This window comes from Onychomys torridus, chromosome X (genome assembly GCF_903995425.1).
Source record: "Onychomys torridus chromosome X, mOncTor1.1, whole genome shotgun sequence".
Classification (NCBI taxonomy): Eukaryota; Metazoa; Chordata; class Mammalia; order Rodentia; family Cricetidae; genus Onychomys; species Onychomys torridus.
In genome coordinates, this window is record NC_050466.1 from 13521395 (window position 1) to 13545050 (window position 23656).

Below are 23656 nucleotides of genomic sequence, written 5' to 3' on the forward strand. Positions count from 1 at the left end.
TAATCCATGATGAACTTTGACATCTGGAAAGTTTCTTTCCAGTTCAGAGAAGTTATAGGGTTTCTCTCCTGTATGATTTCTCTGATGCACAGTGAGTTTGGACTTTTCTCTGAAGGCTCTGCTACACTTATCACATTTATAGGGTTTCTCTCCTGTATGGGTTCTTTGATGAATAATGAGATATGACTTTTGGGAGAAAGATTTCTCACATATATTACACTCATAGGGTTTTTCCCCTGTGTGGACTCTCTGATGAATAATGAGATATGATTTCTGGAAGAATGCTTTATCACATTCATTGCATTCATATGATTTTTCAAAATTTTCTCTTGTATGAGCTCTCTGATGTAACATGAGGTATGATTTTCGGGAGAAGACTTTCCCACATACTGTACACCCATCTGTTTTTTCCCCTGTATGAATTCTCTGATGAGCACTGAGACTCAGCTTAAGGGTAAAGGCTCTTCCACATTCTGAACACACATAAGGTTTTTCTCCTGTATGAATTCTTTGATGTCTACGCAGTGTTGATTTTTCTCTGAAAGCTTTGCCACATTCATTGCATTCAAAAGGTTTCTCTCCTGTGTGTGTTCTCTGATGTACACTGAGGTGTGCCTTTTGGTTGAAGGCTCTCCCACATTCTGAACATTCATAGGGTTTCTCTCCTGTGTGAGTTCTCTGATGTATAATGAGTTTTGTCTTTTCTCTGAAGGCTTTGCCACACTCATTGCATACATATGGTTTCTCTCCTGTATGGGTTCTTTGATGTATATTCAGTGTTGATTTCTCTCTGAAGTACTTGCCACAATCAGTACATTCAAAAGGTTTCTCTCCTGTGTGTGTTCTCTGATGTACATTTAGATGTGCCTTTTGGTTGAAGGTTTTCTCACAATCTGTACATTTATAGGGTTTTTCTCCTTTGTGAGTTCTCCGATGTATGATGAGATTTGTTTTTTCTTGGAATGCACTGCCACATTCAGTGCATACATACGGTTTTTCACCTGTATGTGTTCTTTGATGTATGTGCAGTGTTGATTCCTCTCTGAAGGATTTACCACATTCATTACACTCAAAAGGCTTGTCTCCTGTGTGCATTGTTTGATGCAGACTGAGGTGTGCTGTGTTGTTGAATGCCTCTCTGCATCCTGCCCATTCATAAGGCTTTTCTCCTATGTGAGTGATCCGATGAACAATAAGGAATGAACTTGGGTTGAGGGTTATTCTACACTCAGGACATTCATAGCTTTTGTCTCCAAGTTGAGTCAAGTCATGTTGAACAAAGTTATAACTATAATCTTTACCATACATATTATGGTTATGGGATTTCATTCTATCATTTATCTCATGCCTGTCAGGAATTAATAATTTCCTACATCTATTACATTCATAGCATTCCTGAGCTGCAAAGCTCAAACTACTAGGATTGAGTAAACCTAAATTATCTTTAATACTTTTCCCAAATGAGTTATTCATATAGAGTGTGGGTCCTGAAGTAACTACCCATGTGTTCTGAGGAAGTGGGCTTACAAATTCATCATATTCATAACTTCTTTCTTCAGTCACATTTTTCTCAAAAATGGATACAGCCTGCTCTGGGTATATATTTTGGTTTTCCTGATGCCACTCCAGGTAGTCTTCAGCTTGCCCATCTTCTAAAAAAAAAAGAAAAATAAACCAGACTCTGTTTATCAGGCTTCCGATAGTGTTGTCCTTTAATTTCTTCTATGTCTATGTACTGCTCAGAAAGAGATTCCAAGCATGTACCTCTCTTACACTCAGAGCTTGAGGGAACAAAACCCATGGTGCTCCAAAAGATGTTGGACCAGGAAAATAACAATAAATATAAGTGATATAATTGTTAGCTTAAAACTGGAGAAACTAAAAACGGTTCAAAGAGCCACTTGGAAAAGGGATACTGGAAAGACAGTAAACCCACAATTGGGGTCAGGAACACCCAGAAAGCAAATATCTTTTAAGAAAAGCTGGAAATTATTTAAGTGAATGAAAAAAGAAGCAGAATGTTTCTTAACAGCTCATTCAAAGGTTACTATGAGAGAAACCTACTAAACATTTTAGAATGAGCAGTAAGAGTACATACAACATTTGAGAAGATACTTTTGAGATTTTAAAAATGTAAAACCTTTACCAGAGCATCTAAGGTCTTGCTCTCACCATCTTCCTATTCTCCCTTCTTACCTGTGCAACTTGAACTCGGGATTTCTCTCTTTATGATTCCAAGGACTCCTTGCTCCAAAGAGGTGATCACATCTGGTTTGGTAATAGGATACCCTATAGTGGGAAATCATACAAGACTTGGCTACTTTATGTGACACTCAGTTAAAAAATTAGTAAGGTGTGTTTTAGTAAAGGTATGTTTCACATAGGCAATTATCATCCTGTTTAAGAGGAAATAAGAAATTTAATCTCTAGAACCCAGAGTATTAGAATACTTTAGAGACAGAAAATTATACATTTGGGGACACCATGAATTACTCAATAAGCCATCCTTACCCAAAGAGACAAGATGGCTATAATTCTCTAGCATCACATCTCTGTATAGGCTCCTCTGAATAGGGTCCAGTTGATTCCACTCTTCCTGGGTGAAATCCACAGAAACATCCTCGAATGACACTGATCCCTGCAATTACATACTTTTATTCAATTAGTTTTGTAAAAATTAAAGTGATACTATTTCTCTCAAAATGTTAGTAAACATTTGTTTTAATATTCTTTTAAAAATTGACACATTAAAATTGTACATATTTATGGATTATAATGGGTGAGGGGGAGGAAGAGAGAGAGATTAGACTAGGCTAATTGGAGAGAGAGAGATTAGACTAGGCTAATTGAAGTGATAATGTTATTTATGATAAACAAAATATTCTTCAAGAAGAAGCTATTGTTTTGTCATTTTAAAAATCCTTCCTAGGGACTAGGGGTGTAGCTCAGTGGTAGAATACTTGACCAGCATGCACAGGCCCCAAGCTCCATCCTCAGCACTGCAACAGCCTTTTTTAAGATTTGCAATATCTAATCAAAGCAAAGGACCCTTGTATTATGGAAACTATTAAGAAGTAATGAGATAAGTATTGATAATCCAATAGAAAAAAAGAGAAATATTTAATAGGTATTTCACAAAACACAATATCCAAATGATGAATAAACATACAAAAAGACACTTAACATCATTAGTCATCAGAGAAACACACACTTAAGCCACACTGAGATACTAATACTAGTATTTTCCAATAGAACAGCTAAAATTAAAACTAATAACCTAAATGTTGGCAGTGATGTGGAACAACACAATTTTTCATACTTTGCTGGTAGGAGTAAAATGGTACAGACATTTTGGAAAATGGATTGGTAGAATTTCTAAGAATGAAAGTACTTCTAACTTACAAAATTGTAACCTCATTCTTTGGTATATATCTAGTGGAAATGTGCACATAGGTTCACCAATATATAAACAAAAAAATTCCCAGAAATATTGTTTATAATAGCCAAAATGGAAACGTCCATCATCAGTGGATTTGAAGAGTAATTGTGAACTACTTATGCAATAGAATGGTATATAATGACAGAAATAGAACAGATTATACTTATACCTAAAGTAACAAGGATGTAAATATAAAACATGATGGGCTGGAGATATAGCTCAGTGGAAAAGTGCTTACCCAACATTTGTGAGGCCCTAGGTTCCATTCCCAGCATCACAAAAAAATCATGACAAGTGAAAGCTGTCAGATCCAAAAGAATAATATGTATATTTCTATTTATGTGAAATTCAAGAAGAGAAAAAATAAATTATGATGATAGAAATTAGAAAGTGGTTATTATAAGTCAAGAGCTAATGATTAGAAATGGCATGGAAGCTTCTGGAAGGCATGTCATTTCCTCCTCTTTTTTGATCCAAGTATTGCTTAAATAAGTGTTTTCAATCTGTAGAAGTTCATAAAACTGTATACTTCATATGTTTTTCTACTTATGTTATATTTCAATAAATCTACATAAGATTTTTGTCTAAGTTATATTTCCACAAAAGGTTTAAAAATAGAAAGACAAGGATTTTAAACCCCAGTAGAAAAAGAAAACAGTATTTGAAAATGAATTCACAAAAATAATATAAAAAGAGAAAAACATAAAGTTGTTCAACCATATTGATAAACACAAACTAAAACATAATCTACTTCCAATTATCACATTGCAAATCTTAAAATTATGACAAAAGGATTCACAAGGGTCTTTTCACTCATTATTAGAGAAGCTATCAACTTGTATTAACATTTCAAAATGCAGTTTGACAATATCTAATCAAGTTCACAACACACCCACCTTTTAAAGCAAACACTTTAGAAATGCTCATCTCTGAAAACAAAGATGAGAAGAGATCACCACACAGAGGTCCTTCAACATGATGTTCATCAATAAATCATGGTGTATGAATACAAGAGAAAAATATAGCTGTTTAAAATATTCCTATGTGAACCAGCTTTGGTGGCATATCCCTATAATCTCAGCACCCAGGAGGCTGATACAGGAGAATCCCAAGTTCAAGGCTAGCCTGGGCTACACGTGTGAAACCCTATCTCAAAACTACAACAAAAAATTGAAGAAAATAAAATAAAATCTCAGCTAGCTAGATGTGCAGTTCAGTGGTAGAGAACGTATTTAGCACATAGGAGGCCTGGGGTTCCTTCCTCTGCGCTGATGCTAAAAAACACAAAGAACAAAAACCTTCTGTGTCCTGATACTGAAACATCTGTTAAAAAAAAAACCTATCTTATATTTTATCCTAGCTGTGCCAGTGATCACTTGATTATCTACTCTGTTCCTCACCTAGAAGATGTGAATGATAATTGTATCTATTTCACAGTGTTATTATGAGTATTAAAATGCCTATGCATATAAAGTACTTTTTAGTATAGAGCTATGCATAGTATAAGCTCACTTGCTGCCATTCCTATTACCATTAGCACCACCATGTGTTTTGTCATCATCATTACTACTACAGATTGAGTAAAATGCTTGAGACAAAGAAGAAGTTTAGATTTTGGATTTTTTTTTAATATTTGTATATCTTCACATAATAAGATATTTTAGGGATGAGAGCCAAATGTGCAAATGAAATTTTTATATATATATATATATTTTAAGGTAATTTTGTAAAATACTTTCAGTATGCCTGCATTTTGTACATGACCCATCATCACATAAGGTCAGTTGTGGAATTTTCCACTTAAGGCATCATGTCCACAAAGCACAAAGCTTCGTATTTTGTAGTTTTGGGGAATTTAGATTTTCATTAGGGATGCTTACTTTATACTTCTATGACCAATATTACAATGAAAAGTTGCAAAAGTTTTATTTAAAAAGTAAATTTTAACAAGAGGAATTCATGTTAACTATTATGTTTAGAAATATATGTACATATAGAAAGAAAGAACAAGGCAGAGAGGGCAGAAGTTAACCAACTTCAAATGATCTGCAATGACTGGTGATATGATATCATGAGATACTTTTTTCCCTTTTGTTTTATTTAGTATTATTGTTTTCCTGGGAGTAGAACAAAAGGCCTCTTAACCATGTTAGCACTCTGCCAAATGAACTACATACACGCCCTAGTTTCCTCTTTTACACTTTGAGAGTTTATTTCCTGGATTGAATCCAAGGCCCACTGCATGCTAGACAATCTACCACTTGCTACACTCTTTATCTTTCTGGGCGTGTGTGTGTGTGTGTGTGTGTGTGTGTGTGTGTGTGTGTGTGTGTTTTGAATTGACCCTTGATTTTTTTGAGAATGTCTTGTTACATAGCATGGGTTGGCTTGGAACTAATTAGGTAACCCAGGCTACCTTCAAATTCTTGATCATCCTGCCCCCACCTTCTGAAAATTGGGATAATAAACGTGTGACTATGCTCATTAGAGAAGCATTCTTATCTCACTTTTGTATGAAGATGAATCAATACAGACTTGTAAAAGAAGGGCAGAAGGGAAAGAATGTAAAATGGTCAGGATGTCATCAACTCTGAGACTAAAAGTAAAAGGACAATCTTATGGGTTTCTCAGGGTTTTCATCTAGATAATAAAAACTAAAAAAAAAAAAAGAAAAAAAGAAACTACTGGAAAATAATTTGAAGGACATATGGCTTATATCATCTTCCTGAACATGTTTGTGTAGGCTTGGCTTGGCTTTCCTGAACAGTCACATCCCTTTTAGTTTTGCTTCAGCAAGACAGCTTTGGTTGACAGGAAGATAATTTAAGTCACAACAGAGCAATATTAACCCTGTGTTTATCATAAGTTTTCTAATAGGGACTTGAAGGGACCCATCAGAGGACTGTCTGATCAATATTAGGAAATCTAAGCATCTATGCAAGTGGCTTACTGTCTTGTAAGGTTAGATAAAACAAGTGAATATGTTTTGTTCCCATTATGTACAGAAAACTCAGAAAAGTAACTGTACCTTAACATAAATATATAAAATCCTATGATACACACACAGATACATATTTCACACTTATGCTAGTTTGTGTTTATACATATCTACTTTATAGAATAAATAATAATACACTAATTCATATACTCATATATAAGGTTTATTATGTATACATCAAGGCATTGTTCTAAACATACATTAAATCAATTGACATTCACAATCACCGTACAAGGTAAGTATTACTATCATTATCATCTTAACCATTCCCATTTTACAGTTAAGGAAACCAAGGCACAGAGAGCTTTGGTAAGCTCCTAAAGCTGGTAAAAGCAATTTAGCTGCAGATTCTATAGTCTTTACCACCATACAATATTGCTTCTCTCCTAATAAGGACAGAGGGTAACTGGGAGAAGCAAGTAAGAACTTACCAAGGACTCAGTCATGACTGATTGTTGTGGCGAGAAGGCAAAGGCCTAAAAAGGAGAGAAGGAGAAGGGAGAAGAAAAGAGAAGAGCTTCAGATGGCAAGGATACCCAGATTGAAAATTCACCAAATCATCAGGCCAGAAATCCACAAATGCCATGTGGTGAAACAGTCACTGTATAGCTAAGAAAAAAGGGTAAGGACATTTATTTTCCCCTATGGGTCCCCACCACCCAACAATACAGATCTGTCATGGACCTTATAGGCCATTGTATATTTATCACAGATTCCCCAATGTCGACTTAAAACCCCCAATCGTATATCCCACAGAACCTTATCACTCGATCTACAGTAGCCTGATCATCACAAACCCCACATATTCTCATCATTCATTCCACAGCCCACCTTGATCAAAGCCTCCACAGACCCTCTTACTCATTCAATGTATCTCCATCACACTGCTTGCAGCCCCCTGCCCACATTCTCAATACTCATATTTGAGCCCCTCCCCAAGTACTCACCCAGTAAATTCGCGTCTTTGCGGAGTCTACACTAGCCTGTCTCACTTAGCCTGCCTGAATACCAGCCCCCCCCCCCTTGCACATTGAGTGAACTCCGCTCTCCTTCACTCCCTTCTCCAATCTTAAAATCTGAATTCTTATGCCGGCAAAGTCTCTTTAATGTTTCCCAAATCAGTCATAACTTCCTGTGACGGCCACTTTTTAGTCCTTTACCCCGCCTTGGTTACTGTCAGTCACTAAACTTGCTCATGCGCAGTAGCCCTTCCTGAAGCCATCAGCGCTGTCAGTCCTAATTATTTTGATTATACAAGGATCGAATTTGCAGGCAAGAAAAATGGAGGCGCCAATTAGCCGTGTTTTCAAGGGAGCGGACATCTTCATAGCCTTTGCCATTCCGTACAGTGGAGAAAAATCTACCTCTTAATATTTAGAAGAGATGAGATTTTGTGAGGAATTTGAACACTTGGCAATAAGATTAGGCCTTTAGTACAAAGGCACTCTAATAACGGGTGGCTTTTAGAGCTGAGGGCTACAGCCCCTGCCTCCGCTTCCCCACCCCCCACCCTCAGCAGGGAGATACCACTGCAAAGATGGGGGAATAGCTGGAACGCCACCACCTTTCCTGGGAAATATTTGGGGTAAAAGGGAATCAGAGCAGAGAACTATGTGTTCCTCTAAAGATAATCACCACTGTGGAGATGTGGAGAAATCATGGAGTTGGTGGTTCTTTGAGGAAATATGACTAGAGAAGTAAGTACTATTAGGCTAGCTGTGAAGAAGACTCAAATTGGTATGATCCTCTGTGGGAAATACCAGGATGCCAATGTAGGCAAGTCCGGGTATGATTCTGTGCTCAGAGAAAGAAATACATGAAGAAAGCGACACCGGTAAGCACAGAGGCAGGGAGAGTCAGAGACAGAAAGAAAGGGAGGGACCCTAACGATGTTGTGTCTTAAGAGACTAGGGGAGAATCCACAAAGTCCTGACAGTGAGTCTGTTCCCCCTCACCCCTGCATGCCCACATTCCTGGGAACCTGTAGCAGAGATTTGGGAAAGTGCATATGTTAGGCTCTGTGTCCTGTGGAACACCTCTCAGGGGCTTCTAAAGTCCTAGAGAAACCAACAGGAGACTGTTCCAGCTCTGGACTTCAGACACTCTATAGTATCATGCAAGGGACAATAAAGGAGGTGATTTTTTTAGTGGTTATTACAACAGGGAAAACTTTTATTAATGAGGAATATATTAAAGACAAGGAAGAAGGGGTAGGGTTTTTATAGAGACACAATAACAAAGCAATCATCCTTGAGTCATGGGGATTTTATTTGTATATTAATAAAGTTGCCTTGGGTCAGAGCAAGCCATAGCAGAAGCTGGGTGGTGGTGGTGGTGATGGTGGTGCATGCCTTTAATCCCAGCACTTTGGAGGCAGAGCTAGGCAGGATCTCTGTGTTCAAGGATACAGCCAACATGGCGACACACACCTTTAACCTCAATACCAACCATAGAAGACGACTTTGACCTTTTCAGTAAATGAGAAGGTATACTCAGTCTCCACAGGCAGGACTCACTGTGTCCACTGGTTATAGAATGGGACACTGAAACAACAGTCTCATAATGTTAAGATAAACACTGGCAACATTTATGGGTGTCTTTCAGGAAATGAGAATGAAGAGATAGACTGTTGATGTAAAGCACTTTGGAATTATAGATGTCATTGTTGTTGAACACCTGCTGTATAATCAGCCCCAAAGAGAAGGGGATGATGTTGAACATGTTCAGTAGAGTGGCTCTGCTGGCTCCCACTTAGTCTCCAGTCTTTATAAGCTACACATCACTCAGAATTTCAGTGGTACCCCTGGAGATTTCAGTGATGAGGCCTAAAGCCTAGAAATTCTCTTCTTCAGCTCTAGATCATTGTTCTAGCCTGGCAAAATGACTTCACAGTGGTACTATCTCAGAGTCAGCAGCTAGTGCCTTCTTGGTGAACACAAAGCCCATATTCCCCTGGATATGAGGCAACAGTTTTTCCAAAGTTGTGTTATTTTCCAAATGCCTTGTGTATCATGGTGTCCTTGCCTTTGAGCACCACAGTCATCCCTCCAAATCTGCTTGGTGTCAACATCAACTTCTCCCACAATGAAGCATTTAGGATAATCATCCAAAAATCTGATGGCTTTAAAAAAGAAGTTGGATTTCTAGCTGGCCCTGACTTCCCTGAGCACCATGGTAGAGAGCCTGGGATTATTATGCAGGGTTTAAAGATGAAGCCACTCTAATGAGGGTGCCTGGGGTAATGGCAAACTTTTTTTAAATTTGAAAAACACACATATAATGTAAATTTTACTATGTTATCCATTTTAACATATACAATTCAGTGCCATATTATGCATCCAAAATATTGCATTTTTACAATCTAGTTCCAGACCATTTTCATCACCCAAGACAAAATCCTACAGCCATTAAACAATCATTTTCCACCCCTCCCTGATCCCAGATCCTAGCTACCACATACTTTTTTCCTGTCACTATGGATTTACTTATTCATAAAAATAGAATCATATACTAGCTTTTTTTTTTTTTGAGACAGGGTTTCTCTGTGTAGCTTTGGTGCCTGTCCTGGATCTCACTCTGCAGACCAGGCTGGCCTCAAACTCACAGAGATCCTCCTGGCTCTGCCTCCCGAGTGCTGGGATTAAAGGTGTGCACCACCACTGCCTGGCTAGCTTTTTGCATTTAGTGTTTTTCATTGAGCATAGTGTCTTTGCTTTAGTCCATTTCTGTGGTAAAAACAGAATAACACAGACTGGCTAATTTATAAATGATAGACATTTATTTGGCACATGGTTTGGAGGCTGGAAAATCCAAGAGCATGACACCAGGATCTGGCCAGGGTCTTCAAGATGTATTGTAACATAGCAAAATGATATTTTAGAGCAAGAAAGAGAAATCAATAAATTTAATTCTTTTCAATCATGAGATGAACCTACTTTGAAATAACTAACTAGTCCCTCAATAATGGCATGATGATTGGAAAAATAGTAAATTTCTGGAAATAATCCTGATTTGGACAGGAGACCATCTAAGTAGTCACTCAAATTGAGAAAATAATCCTAGAAGATTGTCGTAGTTAGGATTTCTATTGCTGCAACAAAACACAATGACCAAAAAAGTATGTTGGGGAAGAAAGGGTTTATTTGGCTTACACTTCAGCTTTTCTGTTCATCACTGAAGGAAGTCAGGACAAGAACCCAAATAGGGCAGGATCCTGGAGGCAGGAATGGATGGAAGGGAGCTGCTTACTGGCTTGCTCAGCCTGTTTTCTTATAGAACCCATGACCACCAGCCCAGGGATGGCACCACCCATCATGGACTGGGCCCTCTCCGATTGATCACTAATTGAGAAAATGTCTTAGTGCTGGATCTCATGAAGGCATTTTCTCAACTGAGGCTCCTTCCTCTCTGATGACTGTATTTTGTGTCAAGTTGACACACAAAACCAGCCAGTACAGACTTCAAGTAGTGAATCTAAGAATCAAGAATGCCACAGCAACAGTTTGGCATGGTAGTGTTTTATGCTGTTTTTTTTTAAAAATTTTTTTAAATTTTTTTTATGTGCCCTCCCTCTGTATAGCAAAGCGGTAATGTTAGTGCTTAAGTGAACCCACCTTGGTAGAATTAACTACCAAGGAGCAGAGTGATGTATAGGAGACTTTTCCTGGAAAGATTACCCACCCCCTCCACACACATCTACTCACCCTAGAAAGGAAACCTGTAATATATCAAAATAATGATTGCATAAAAGTCCAATTTGGTCAACCAAGGAATGTTTATTGGGGTTATTAACAGAATAAGGGTGAGGAAATGACTCAAATGCAGCTATTCTCCCCTAGCAGTTTACTGCTTCTACAACTCTGAAGAGAGTCTTTCCTAAATCTTGCAAGTTTCAGCATTCCTTGTTTTATGAAATTGGTTTACCTCCTGAATTTCATGAGCCTTTCATTTCCCTCTTGGAGTGAATGGTTAAATGGGGGAGGGGAATAGCTATATATCACTCCACCCCTTTCTCAGCTGTTCCATTCTCTCTGATCCCCTCTTCCACAGTGTTCCCTGAGCCTTGGAGGTCATGACCTCAATATCCACTTATAGTTTAGCATTGGCTCACCAAGCCATAGAGTTTCTAAAAGCTTCTGTGGTATGAATCTGTGTGATACACCTCAAGGAAGTATATTTCCATTGATTAGTTGTTGCCGAGAGTAACAGTAATCTATGTGCATAAGCACAACGTTTAGAAGACCACCAGAAAACAAAATTTTTACATTATGATTTATAACAATAGCAAAATTATAATTATGAAGTAGCAACAAAAATAATTTTATGGTGGTGGGTTACCACAACATGAGGGACTGTAATAAATGGTTACAGCATTAGGAAGGTTGAGAACCACTGCCTTATTGGAATTAATTGCTCAGGTTGTTTTTGCCTTAGCTCCCATCTATAGCTTTCTGAACTTCTAGTGATTTATAACAAAGTGACACTGGGATAATGGGACACACAGCATTTTAGATTGCTTTCTAAGGATTGGAGCCTGCCCCAAAGCCTTTTGAGCCTTTCTGTTGCATATTATATAATACCCTTCTTTATCAAGTTATGCAGAGGATGAGAAATTTGGGCAGGGAGAGATATGAAAACCCTCTAATATCCTGGAGCCACAGGCATTTCTACAGCTCTTTTACATTTACAGTATGGGTTGTTGTAGGAATTTTCTTGATAACACTGTCAGATATTGTATACATCTGACTACATCATTGTACTCCCAGGAATTTAATAGTTGTGCCTGGCCCTTATACCTTGTGTGAATTGATCTCACATCTTCATTCCTTTAAGAGCACCTATAGATCTTTTGATTAATTTTTCCTTTAGAATTATTTTATTAAATCATAAATGTACAACATCTTCTTAGCCCTACACATGCACTTACTTTTTTTCAGTTTTCAGAACTTTATTAGCGGGGGAAAGGAGGAAGGGGAAAGTCAGCCAGGCCTGGAGAGAGAGAAAGATGGTGGGGAGTGGGGGAGAGGAAGCAGAGCAGAGCAGAGCAGAAAGAGTGTACTTACTTTTTTTTTTTTTTTTAAGGAAAAAGGTATGTCTAAATACACCATGATCCTGGCTAACTGGCATTTCAAAGATTTTGAGAAAAATCTTAAAAACTGTCTCATATGTCACCTGAAACTAAAAATTTAACATTATCAAAGAAGGAATGCTTCTACAACTCTTACAAAGACTACTAGAAAGAAACAATTAAAAAGCTAAGAAACTGTCTCAAAGGCATATTTTACAGTTCTTCTTCCATAGCAAGGTAATGTTATTAAATAATCCAACCCATTCACAAAATGTCTTTCTGAATCTGCTCTGGTGTCTTCTGAAATATCACTGCATATTTATGCATGACTGAGATAAGGGTTTTTTTTTTAACATTGTTATTTAGATAACCTGAAGGTGTTCTGTTACCTCTGAGTGCTCATCCTCTCCTATTTATACAGTGAAGCCCAGGGTGAGTAGGAAGAAGCTCAGTATTGGCTCCTCCCACAATAGTCCTCACTTTCTCTACTTCCTCCAGAACCAGAATTTCCTCCACCATATGGCCCTCTCATGTTCCTGATACAACAAAGTTTCTACTCTTCATTGTACCATAGTTAGAAGGTTGCGGAGAGGAAAGGCAGCAGCAGCAGTGAAGGGTAAGGTTTTCAGCTCCCAGCTATTACTCTGACCTTGTAACTCTGCAATTGGCTCTGTGTTTCTTATTTAACAAGACGGTTACATCTACACTCCACCATATGGTCCTCTCATGTTCCTGATACAACAAAGTTTCCACTCTTCATTGTACCATAGTTAGAAGGTTGCTGTTTATAATTTCCAAAATCATTGAAATTTCTACTTCTGTAATTTCCTCCTCCATAGTTGTCATGATCACCTCCATAGTCCCCACCCTGGTTGCCAGATACAGATCCTCCACCACCATATCCTCCTTTTCTTCCTCCATAACCAGGGCAACCTCCAGAATGGTCACCTCCAGGTCTTCCTCCACAGCCATTATAGCCACTACCAAATCCATGCCTACTTCCATGTCTATCAGATTTGCCTCCTAAAATTGCTTCCTGGTCCTGGTCCAAAATTGCCACTGCCACTTTGAGAATTCCCCAAACCAACTTTTCCTTCTTTTCTACTCCTAGAACTTTGTGTTGGTCCTGATACAGTCTCTCAACTCTCCAGCTTACCTCATAAAACAGCATTGAGCTACATGACAATAGCCCACCACCTCATCTCTTGTATTCTCCTAGTCAACCAGAGACAGCCACCCCAACCCTCTTGGGATGGAGGACAACTCCTTTCTTCCTTTTCTTGAGCCAGAATCCTTAAAATGGCCATGCAGCTATGGACTGAGGCTATCACTGTCATTGCCTCATCTAGAGGCAGCCTCCCACCCCACCCCTGCTTGTCCCCTCCCAGGTAAATTAAATCTCCTTTGTGCTGAGAATTTGGTGTCTGGGTGTATTCTGTGCCATAGGCACCTTCACTCTGGTCTTCCTGCATTTCTTGTCTTGACAATGCCTTTCTAACTTCTGCAATGTGACCATTGATGGTCTGATATTTTTGCAATACAATTTTATCCACATGATCATGGTAGTAAATAGTAACAAAGTCAAAGCCTCTTTTCTTTCTAGACTGCAGATCAGTAATTATTTTAATATTATCAATTTTTCTGTATTGTTCAAAGTAATCTCCAAGGTGGTGTTCTTCACCATCTTCTTTAATTTCACCAACAAACAGCTTCTTCACAGTCACATGGGCTGCCCCCTTCTCGACTCCTCTCTTGCAACAGCACATTTTGGCTTTACTACCCTCCCATCAATGGAATGAGGCCCTGCAGCCTTGGCAGCCTCAACCTTGGCCATGGATGAGAAAGTTATAAAACCAGTTCCTCTTGATCTTTTGCTTGCAGGATCCTTTATAATCGCACTGTCTGTGAAATTTCCCTATTGCTCACAGTAGTTTCTCATACTTTCTTCCGTGGTTTCAAAGCTTAAGCCACTAATTGTTTATGGAATTTTTCCTTTTCTTTCTCCATTACACAATTCAGTCATTCCAGCCAAGTTTTCTGTAGCTGAGTCAGATGAGAAAGATCTCCCTGGATGTGCACAAGCATGAGACATGTCTTGATGCTTTGGTGAGAGCAGCTGGTGCTCAAGAAACTGCGCTTCTGGGAACACCTGTACACAGGACTCAGTGCTGCTGCTACACTTAGATAATTTTCTAAACCTGTGAAATACTTGAAGATTAGCATTATGCCATATATATAATGAAATATATTTACAGAGGTCAGACATGATAACAAAACAAGGTCCTGGGACACCATCCCATGACAGTGGGAATATGAAGGTAACCTTGGAAGACAGTAGCTGCAAAATTGGTCTCTGGATTCAGTAGCTAAGGAAATAATAAAGAATGCACTAACAAGGTCCAATACAGCATGGAAAAAACATTAACTGCATCAGTCATTCAGTCAAAAGAGTGATGTTGGACTCAGAGGCCTGGATGGGGGTGTGGTACCTTATATAACTTCCTATAACCAACAATCATTCTCCAGGGACAACCTTGCTTCTTCACAGGCCTTATTGGGATATTGATAGGGCTCTGGGCTGCATAAATAATCTCCACCATTTCTGTAATTTCATCATAGCCTCCAGGCAGTCTGTCCTGTTTGATACTGTCATAGTTAAGGTTTCTATTGCTGTGAAGAGACACCATGACCATGATAACTCCTATAAAGGAAAACATTTAATTGGGGCTTGCTTAGTCTATTTTTGTCATTGTGGGAACCATGAAGCTTCACAGGCAGACATGGTGCCAGTCTGATCTGGTTCAGTAGGCAGCAGGAAGAACAAGTGAGCCACTGGGCCAGGCTTGAGCACCAGAAAGCCCCACCCCACAGTGACAAACTTCCTCCAATAAGTAACCACACCTACTAAAACAAGAATACACCTCCTAACAGTGCCACTCCCTATGTGACTATGGGGGCCATTTTTAAATTTTTTTTCATTTTTCTTTATTAAGAAAATTTCTACTCACTCCACATGCTATCCACAGACCCCCCTTCTCCCTTCTCCCACCCCCTAGGCCTCTTTCCCAAGCCACACTGCATCCTTATATCCCCCAAATTGAGGTCTCCCGTGGGGAGTCAGCAGAGCCTAGCACACTGAGCCTAGGCAGGTCCAAGTCCCTCCCCACTGCACCAAGGCTGTGCAAGGTGTCACACCACAGGCTCTTGATTCTAGAGGCCTGCCCATAGACCAGGGACAGATCCCAATCCCCCTGCCTGGGTGCCCTATGGAGGCCATTTCTGTTCAAACCACCATGGATATTCACCACACTACTTGGGGTAGGAAATTTTACATGTTCCCATTTTGTTCAACCATTCAGAGTCTCTATTGCTTTCTGTACTCTCATGTAAAACTCTGCAGTGTTGGTATACAGGATGTGCCCCAGACTACTCTCTTGCAGTAGAGAAATGCATACCATATACTCTTCATGGGCATAATTGCATACCATTAAGACAAGCTTGGTCCCTTTATTTACACAGTCCTATCCCCATATTCACCAACTGTTGCTCATTACCCCTGATGCTTTAGGAGATTTCCATAAATTAATTTCTCTCTTTTCTGGTATTCATCAAAGCCCAAGTATTTTGTACATTAGTAGGCAGCCAATGAATCTATAATTAATGAGTCCTCTGGTCACAGTGTATGGTGCTCACATGAAGAAAAATTTAGTTGCCACATCAGAAGATCAGTTGGGATGGTTCTTAAACCAGAACATCTTCTTCCTCTATAGGAGGTACAGTTGGGGTGACACGTAACTCCCTGTCTTCCACTCCTTTTAAACTTTTGGTAAGCTTCTAGTCAGGCTTTAAAGTCTTTAAAAGACTCCCATACACAGAATCTGGGTTTTTATCAAAATTTTCCCTAGGAACTCCAGCTCCACAAATACTGCCACATTTGCTTTGGAGTAACTCAGACTGAACCCATTATGTTTATTCATTTCCTCATTTCTTAAGTGCTTTACCACCTTATGGATGCAATTCATAACCTAGTCTAGATAATTCAGGTCTACCAAATCATTTAGGTCTGCCAAAACTTCTCCTACTCCATGAATATCACATTCCACCAAGGGACTTAACAAAGCCTTTAAAGCCCTATACCAGTCTTGAAGTTCCTGCTTAATCAACTTTATTAAAACCTCTTTTATTAGCATAGTTTTACCTGGTCTGGTGAACTGAGAAGAAAACACTGCTTTTCTTATCTCCAGTTTCTTTACTATCACTATTACCCTACTTCCTCCCTTTTTGCTATCTAACTCTTTCAAATTTTGGATCCCAAGAAGGGTTCTTTAGGACAAGTCTAACTTGTACTTTCTGTATATCCTGCAAATCATAAGAAACAGCAAGAGAGCCCCTCCATCTCATCTTCTCTTACACAAACAAGTTCCCCTCTGAGAAGCCATCTCAGACTTAGATTCTTTTCTTAGCATACATAGTAGCAGCTTGACAACTTCTGTGGTAGTTTGCTGATACTCTTTGCCATTATGTTACTACCATAGACCACAAATTTGTTGTAAACTGTAATAGTATTCAGGGCATCTTCCTAATCATGGCGTAGACTGCATTCATAAAGCAGGCATGCCACTTCAAATTACATAGAGGAAGGCAGCCTCATTGGGATTTTCTCCATTGACTCTCACTACACACTTTCCTTTAGCATTGGTTGCATGTCTTAGCACCATTTTAGGGGCAATGCAACTGCTGACATAGCAATAAGGTACACTATCCCATACTATCTGGGAGAAGGTAGCAACATCAGGTTTATCTCACTATGGATCTCCACCCTCACATGGATCAGCTTCAGTTTCATGTTTTGTAACCCATAGCCAGGGCCAAGCAATCACTCCTCAACTCATATTTAATCTGCTAATCTCCTTGAACACAAGACTAGCCCCATCCTGCTTTCTGGTGCCCCTTTCCCCCTCAGTCTATACATTTTTTCCTTTTCTTAGCTCCTTTTCATTATAGATCTGCATAAGAGTGAACACTAACAAACATATGACAGTTGATACTAGGCTGTTTTGAGATTTCCTCTGCCAATGCAATTAATCCAAAACTCTTAAATTTAGCCTCAGGCTTATTTTTTGGACAAGGGGAAAAACAGCCATATTCTTAGCCAAAATATCACAAGAATAGTCTATAGGCCACATACGAATAAATATTCTTCTCAGAAACCTCTTGAGCCAGGCCCCCACAATTCAAATTACCCTCAACACCACTGTTTTCCATATTCCCACTAGTATGGCCTGTTAAGCTCCACCTAAAGCATTCTACCACTTTTCTAATCCAAAGTCCAAAAGTCCACATTCCTCTAAAAAAAAAAGCATGGTTAGGCCTATCACAGCAATACCCTAGTCCCTGGTACAAACTTCCGTTTTAGTGTTTCTATTACTGTGAAGAGACACCATGTCTATGGCAACTTTTATAAAGGAAAACATTTAATTGGGGTTGGCTTATAGTTTCAGAAGTTTAAAACAGACAATGAGGAAATCCAGAGAATCATCAGGTCATATTTCAAAAAAATTCTACTCCACAAAACTGGAAAATCTAAAAGAAATGGATAATTTTTCTGGATAGGTACCACATACCTAGGTTGAATCAAAACCAGATAAACCATTCAAATAGTCCAATAACCCCTAAGGAAATAGAATCAGTCATTAAAAGTCTCCCAACCAAAAAAAGCCCAGGACCAGATGGTTACAGCACAGAATTCTACCAGATATAAAAAGAAGAGTTAATTCCAATACTCTTTAAATTGTCCAACACAATAGAAGCAGAAGGAATATTACCAAACTCCTTCTATGAGGCTACAATTACCCTGATTCCTAAACCAAACAAAGATGCAACAAAGAAAGAGAACTACAGACCGATCTCCCTCATGAACATTGATGCAAAAATACTCAATAAAATACTGGCAAACAGACTCCAGGAACACATCAAAACAATTATCTACCATGATCAAGTAGATTTCATCCCAGGGATTCAAGGGTGGTTCAACATATGAAAGTCCATCAATGTAATACACAATATAAACAAACTCAAAGAAAAAAAATACATGATCATCTCACAAGACACAGAAAAGGCATTTGACAAAATCCACCACCCCTTAATGATAAAGGTCTTGGAGTGATAAGGAATACAGGGATCACACCTAAGCATAATAAAGGCAATCTACAGCAAGCCAACAGCAAACATCAAATTAAATGGAGAGAAACTCAAAGCAATACCACTAAAATCAGGAACAAGGCAAGGCTGTACCCTCACCCCATACTTATTCAATATAGTACTTGAAGTTCTAGCCAGAGCAATGAGAAAACATAAGGAGATTAAGGGGATACAAATTGGAAAGGAAGAAGTCAAGCTTTCCCTATTTGCAGATGACATGATAGTATACATGAGTGACCCCAAAATTCCACCAAGGAACTGATACAGCTTATAAACACCTTCATCAACATAACAGGATACAAGATCAACTAAAAAAAAATCAGTAGCCCTCCTAGATATAATAGAAAAACAGGCTGAGAAGGAAATCAGAGATACATCACCCTTTACAATAGCCACAAATGACATAAAATACCTTGGGTAACTTGAACTAAGATAGTGAAGGACCTATATGACAAGAACTTTAAGTCTCTGAAAAAAAAATTGAAGAAGATGTCAGAAAATGGAAAAATCTCCCATGTTCATGGATAGGTAGGATTAACATAGTAAAAATGGCGATCTTACCAAAAGAAATCTACAAATTCAACGCAATCCCCATCAGAATACCAACACAATTCTTCACAGACCTGGAAAGAATAATACTCAATTTCATATGGAAAAAGAAAAAACCTAGGATAGCCAAAACAATCCTGTACAATTAATCAAACTCTGGAGGCATCATGATCCCCGACCTCAAGCTCTAATATAGAGCTACAGTAATAAAAACAGCTTGGTACTGGCATAAAAACTGACATGTGGACCAATTGAAGACCCTGACATTAATCTGCACCCCCATGAACATATAATTTTTGATGAAGAAGCCAAAACTGTACAATGGAAAAAAAGGAAGCATCTTCAACAAATGGTGTTGGCATAACTGGATGTCAATGTGTAGAAGGCTGCAAATAGATTCATATCTTTCATTGTGCACCAAACTTAAGTCCAAGTGGATCAAAGACCTCAACATAAATCCAGTTACTCTGAACCTGATAGAAGAGAAAGTAGGAAGTAGTCTTGAATGCATTGGCACAGAAGAACACTTCCTAAATATAACACCAGTAGCACAGACACTAAGAGAAACAATCAATCAATGGGACCTGTTGAAAATGAGAAGCTTTTGTAGAGCAAAGGACACAGTCAACAACACAAAGCAACAGCCTACAGAATGGGAAAAGGTCTTCACCAACCCCACATCTGACAGAGGTATGATATCCAGAATATATAAAGAACTCAAGAAATTAGACATCAAAATGCCCAACAGTCCAATTAAGAAATGGGTTATAGAACTAAACAGAGAATTCTCAACAGAGGAAGTTCTAAACAGAGAATTCTCAGCAGAGGAAGTTCAAATGGCTGATAGACATTTAAGGAATTGCTCAACATCCCTAATTATACAGGAAATGCAAATCAATATGACTCTTAGATATCACCTTACACCTGTCAGAATGGCTAAGATCAAAAGCACAGAAGACAGCCTATTCTGGAGAGGATGTGGAGCAATGGGAACTCTTCTCTACTGCTGGTGGGAATACAAGCTTGTACAGACAATTTAGAAATCAATATGGTGCTTCCTTAGAATTTTGGGAATTCATTTTCCCCTCGACCCAGCTGTAGCACTCTTGGGCATATACTCAATGAATGCTCAATCATACCACAAGGGCATTTGCTCGGCTATGTTCATAGCAGCATTGTTTGTAATAGCCAGAACCTGGAAACAACATAGATGTCCTTCAACTGAAGAATGGGTAAAGAAAATATGGTACATATACACAACGGAGTACTACTCAGCAGTGAAAAACAGTGACATCATGAGGTTTGCAGGCAAATGGATGTATCTAGAAAAAATCATCCTGAGTGATGTAACCCAGACTCTGAAATACAAACATGGTATGTACTTACTTGTAGGATGATACGAGATATAAAACAAAGATGACTAGACTGCTATTCACAACTCCAGGGAGGCTACCTAGAAAACAGGACCCTAAGAAAGACACAAGGATTGGCCAATTACAGAGAAATGGATGAGATCTACATGAACAACCTGGACATGAGTGGGGGTAATGAAGGGCAAGGTTCGTGGGAAAGAGAGCTTAGGGGAGCGTGAGATCCCAGCTGGATCAAGAACAGAGAGGGAGAACAAGGAATAACAGATCATGATAAACGAAGACCACATGAGAATGGGAAGAAGCAAATTGCTAGAGATGACCCCAGAAATCCACTGTAGACTACTGGCAATGATCGAGAGAATGCCCGAACTGACCTAGTCTGGTGATCAGATGGCCAAACATCCCAACTGTCATGCTAGAACTCTCATCCAATGACTGATAGAAGTGGATACAGAGATCCTCAGCCAGGCCCCAGGTGTAGTTCCAGAAGTCCAATTGGTGAGAAAGAGGAGGTATTGTATGAGTGAGATTTGTTGAGACCACGATTGGAAAAAGCACAGGGACAAATAGCCAAACTAATGGAAACACATGAATTATGAACCAAAAACTGTGGAGCCCCCAACTGGATCAGGCCCTCTGGATAAGTGAAACAGTTGAATAGCTTGAACTGTTTGGGAGGCACCCAGGCAGTGGGACTTGGACCTGTCCTTAGCTACTATGGCACATTCCTGCCTTGTGCATCTGACTTGCAATGTGGCAGAATGAGGAGTCTACAAGCAGCACTTTACTCTGCTGCATGGTGGATTTAGCCTTTGCTAGTTAAAAAAAAAGTTTTTTTTGGTATTGCTGCTTCGATAGAACTGCTTCTGATAGTTGATGGTACACATGGCTCCAGACCCAGAGCTGTTGGTAAACTGTACCACTGCCTCTTTGGGAAGCTGAGATGGGCGGAGCCAGCAGCCATAATGGCTTTTAGTCTTACAAAAATGGATATTACACTGAGAATCTGGTTTATGTTGTCTTTGGGATTTTTAACTGCAGAAAAAGATTTGACTGTAAAAGCTGTTGAGTTAAACAAATATGTAAATTTTAAAGACACATTGACTTCAAAATTTGGATATAAGGATATGTTGCTTTGGAAAAGAGGCTCTGCTTTTGTTTCTACAGAAATCCAGAGGCTGTGGATTTGTTCCAGATTAAGATACATCAGGTTTGATCAGCCAAGACCACCTGAAAGGTCTCTGATGACACAATGGCCCAGATGATCCAACATCCAGAATGGTTTCAAGGCAACTGGCTCAGAGGTTTACCCTCGTAGACTACTCCATAATCCTAAAATTTTCTTTCTGTCCCAAATAAGATACAGCGCCCTCCTCCAGCAGGAAGTAGTAAGAAAAACTACGCCCAATTTCCCAAAATTATCAAGCCTTCTTTAGAGATGGAATTGGCTCACTCCTTCTCTAAACCCAGACATATTGCTAAAAAATAAAAAAGTTAAAAGATGCTTATGTCCCAAATCAGAAGAGCCCTCTGGTGTGGGACAAAAAAATTCCCAATATTTTTATTTAAAGCTGGTTGATTATAAATGTGATCTCTTTCTAAAAAAGAAAAGGGGATATGATATAGATATAACAGTATGAAAGGGTAGATTAAGGAACTTACTTCTAAAGAGCAACAACTTGTTTAAAATGTTGTACATTGGTATAGATTTTAGTCTATTGATACAAACTTAAAGTTAATTTTGTTATACTGTATATATACTTCTACTCTTGTTTGAGGTATTATGTTTATGCAACTCATTTAAATTGTAATGGATAATTAAAAATAGATTAATAATTAGTCATCTATGATAGTCAAACTGGTATGTAACATGTTAGTTAAGTTTTCTAGGTATACATAGATATATTTCAGATAGTTAGGTAATCTTCAAATACTTCAAAGGTCTACAGAATATGGCATTTAAAATATTTTTAAAAATTTAGGCTTTCTGGACAGAGAGACATGTCTGCTCATGGCAGCATCAATTTACTTCAGAGAGGAGGATGGGCATTGAAGACACTTCATATGGAGTTTATCTTCACCTTGGCAAAAATAGCCATTTGGGCAAGAAACTGTTCTTGCCTGGACTTCTTGATCAACTGAACATGCAGGACCCATAGAAAGGTGACCACTGAACTTTTCTTGACAAAATGGTCTTTCAGGTTCCTGCTTCACAGAGGAAACTGCCAGACATTATACAGGACACTGAGAGAAGTGACTGAGAGACTCTATCCCTGTGGGCTGAAGACAGATGCTCCAACTTTACAAAGGAACATTAGGTGACTGTCCAGGCTGCCAGCTTTCTCTGTCTACTCTACAAGACTCCAGAAAGTTGCTTGCATCCTTCTCCCAGTTCTCAGGTAATATTATATCCTTCTGAGGTCTTTGATGTGGTTGAAGACTAGATAGTTATAATTTTCTCAGTTATGATAAAAGATAAGTTAGATATAAAACCTTAGACTCACAAATATAAGATAGATAGGATATCTTCTTTAATATTGTAACTGTAATTTTTGCTTGATAATTGTTTTATTATCTGAAATTTTACTATATAAAATTAAAACCTTGCTTTTTGAAAAAATGAAAAGGGGAAGTGCTGTGGGATGTTCTGTATGTCAAATGTGTTGTTCTGATTGGTTAAAATAAATAAAGTGCTGATTGGCCAGTAGCCAGGCAGGAAGGATAGGGTAGGCAGGCCAAGGAGGAGAATTGTGAGAAGTGGAAGGCAGGGTAGAGAGATACTGCCAGCCGCTGCCATGACAAGGAAGATGTAAGGTACTGGTAAGCCATGAGCCACGTGGCAAAGTAGAGATTAATAGAAATGGGTTAATTTAAGATAGAAGAAGTAGATAACAAGAAGCCTCCCATGGCCATAGAGTTTGTAAACAATGTAAGTTTCTATGTGTTTACTTGGTTGGGTCTGAGCATCTATGGGCCTGGTGGGTGAGAGAGATTTGTCCTGACTGTGGGCTAGGCAGGAAAACTCTAAC

General features: G+C 38.8%; 1 protein-coding gene, 1 long non-coding RNA gene and 2 pseudogenes across 4 annotated transcripts in view; 1 reads left to right on the forward strand and 3 right to left on the reverse strand.

The window, feature by feature from the left end:
* The window catches only part of Znf182 (zinc finger protein 182), a 66667-nt gene extending 58785 nt beyond the window's left edge, over window positions 1-7882 (reverse strand). Inside the window, exons 1-6 of one of the 3 annotated variants that reach the window (XM_036174176.1) lie at window positions 7385-7398; window positions 6869-6913; window positions 4336-4368; window positions 2512-2638; window positions 2197-2289; window positions 1528-1652 (exon numbers count right to left, since the gene is read on the reverse strand). In XM_036174176.1, the coding sequence (XP_036030069.1) occupies window positions 1528-1652; window positions 2197-2289; window positions 2512-2545 (252 nt within the window). In that variant the 5' untranslated portion in view covers window positions 2546-2638; window positions 4336-4368; window positions 6869-6913; window positions 7385-7398. Of the gene's footprint in view, window positions 1-1527; window positions 1653-2196; window positions 2290-2511; window positions 2639-4335; window positions 4369-6868; window positions 6914-7384 lie in introns of all 3 variants that reach the window. The other 2 variants (XM_036174175.1, XM_036174174.1) reach the window with 2 other exon arrangements.
* Window positions 7883-9002: 1120 nt separating this feature from the next.
* Window positions 9003-9610, reverse strand: LOC118574000 (annotated as a pseudogene).
* Window positions 9611-12533: 2923 nt separating this feature from the next.
* Window positions 12534-22860, forward strand: LOC118574415. The gene is made up of 3 exons (XR_004943728.1): window positions 12534-12741; window positions 13003-13120; window positions 22829-22860. It is a non-coding gene; the product is annotated as an uncharacterized LOC118574415 (long non-coding RNA).
* LOC118574414 lies at window positions 12953-14511 on the reverse strand (annotated as a pseudogene).
* Window positions 22861-23656: the final 796 nt, after the last annotated feature.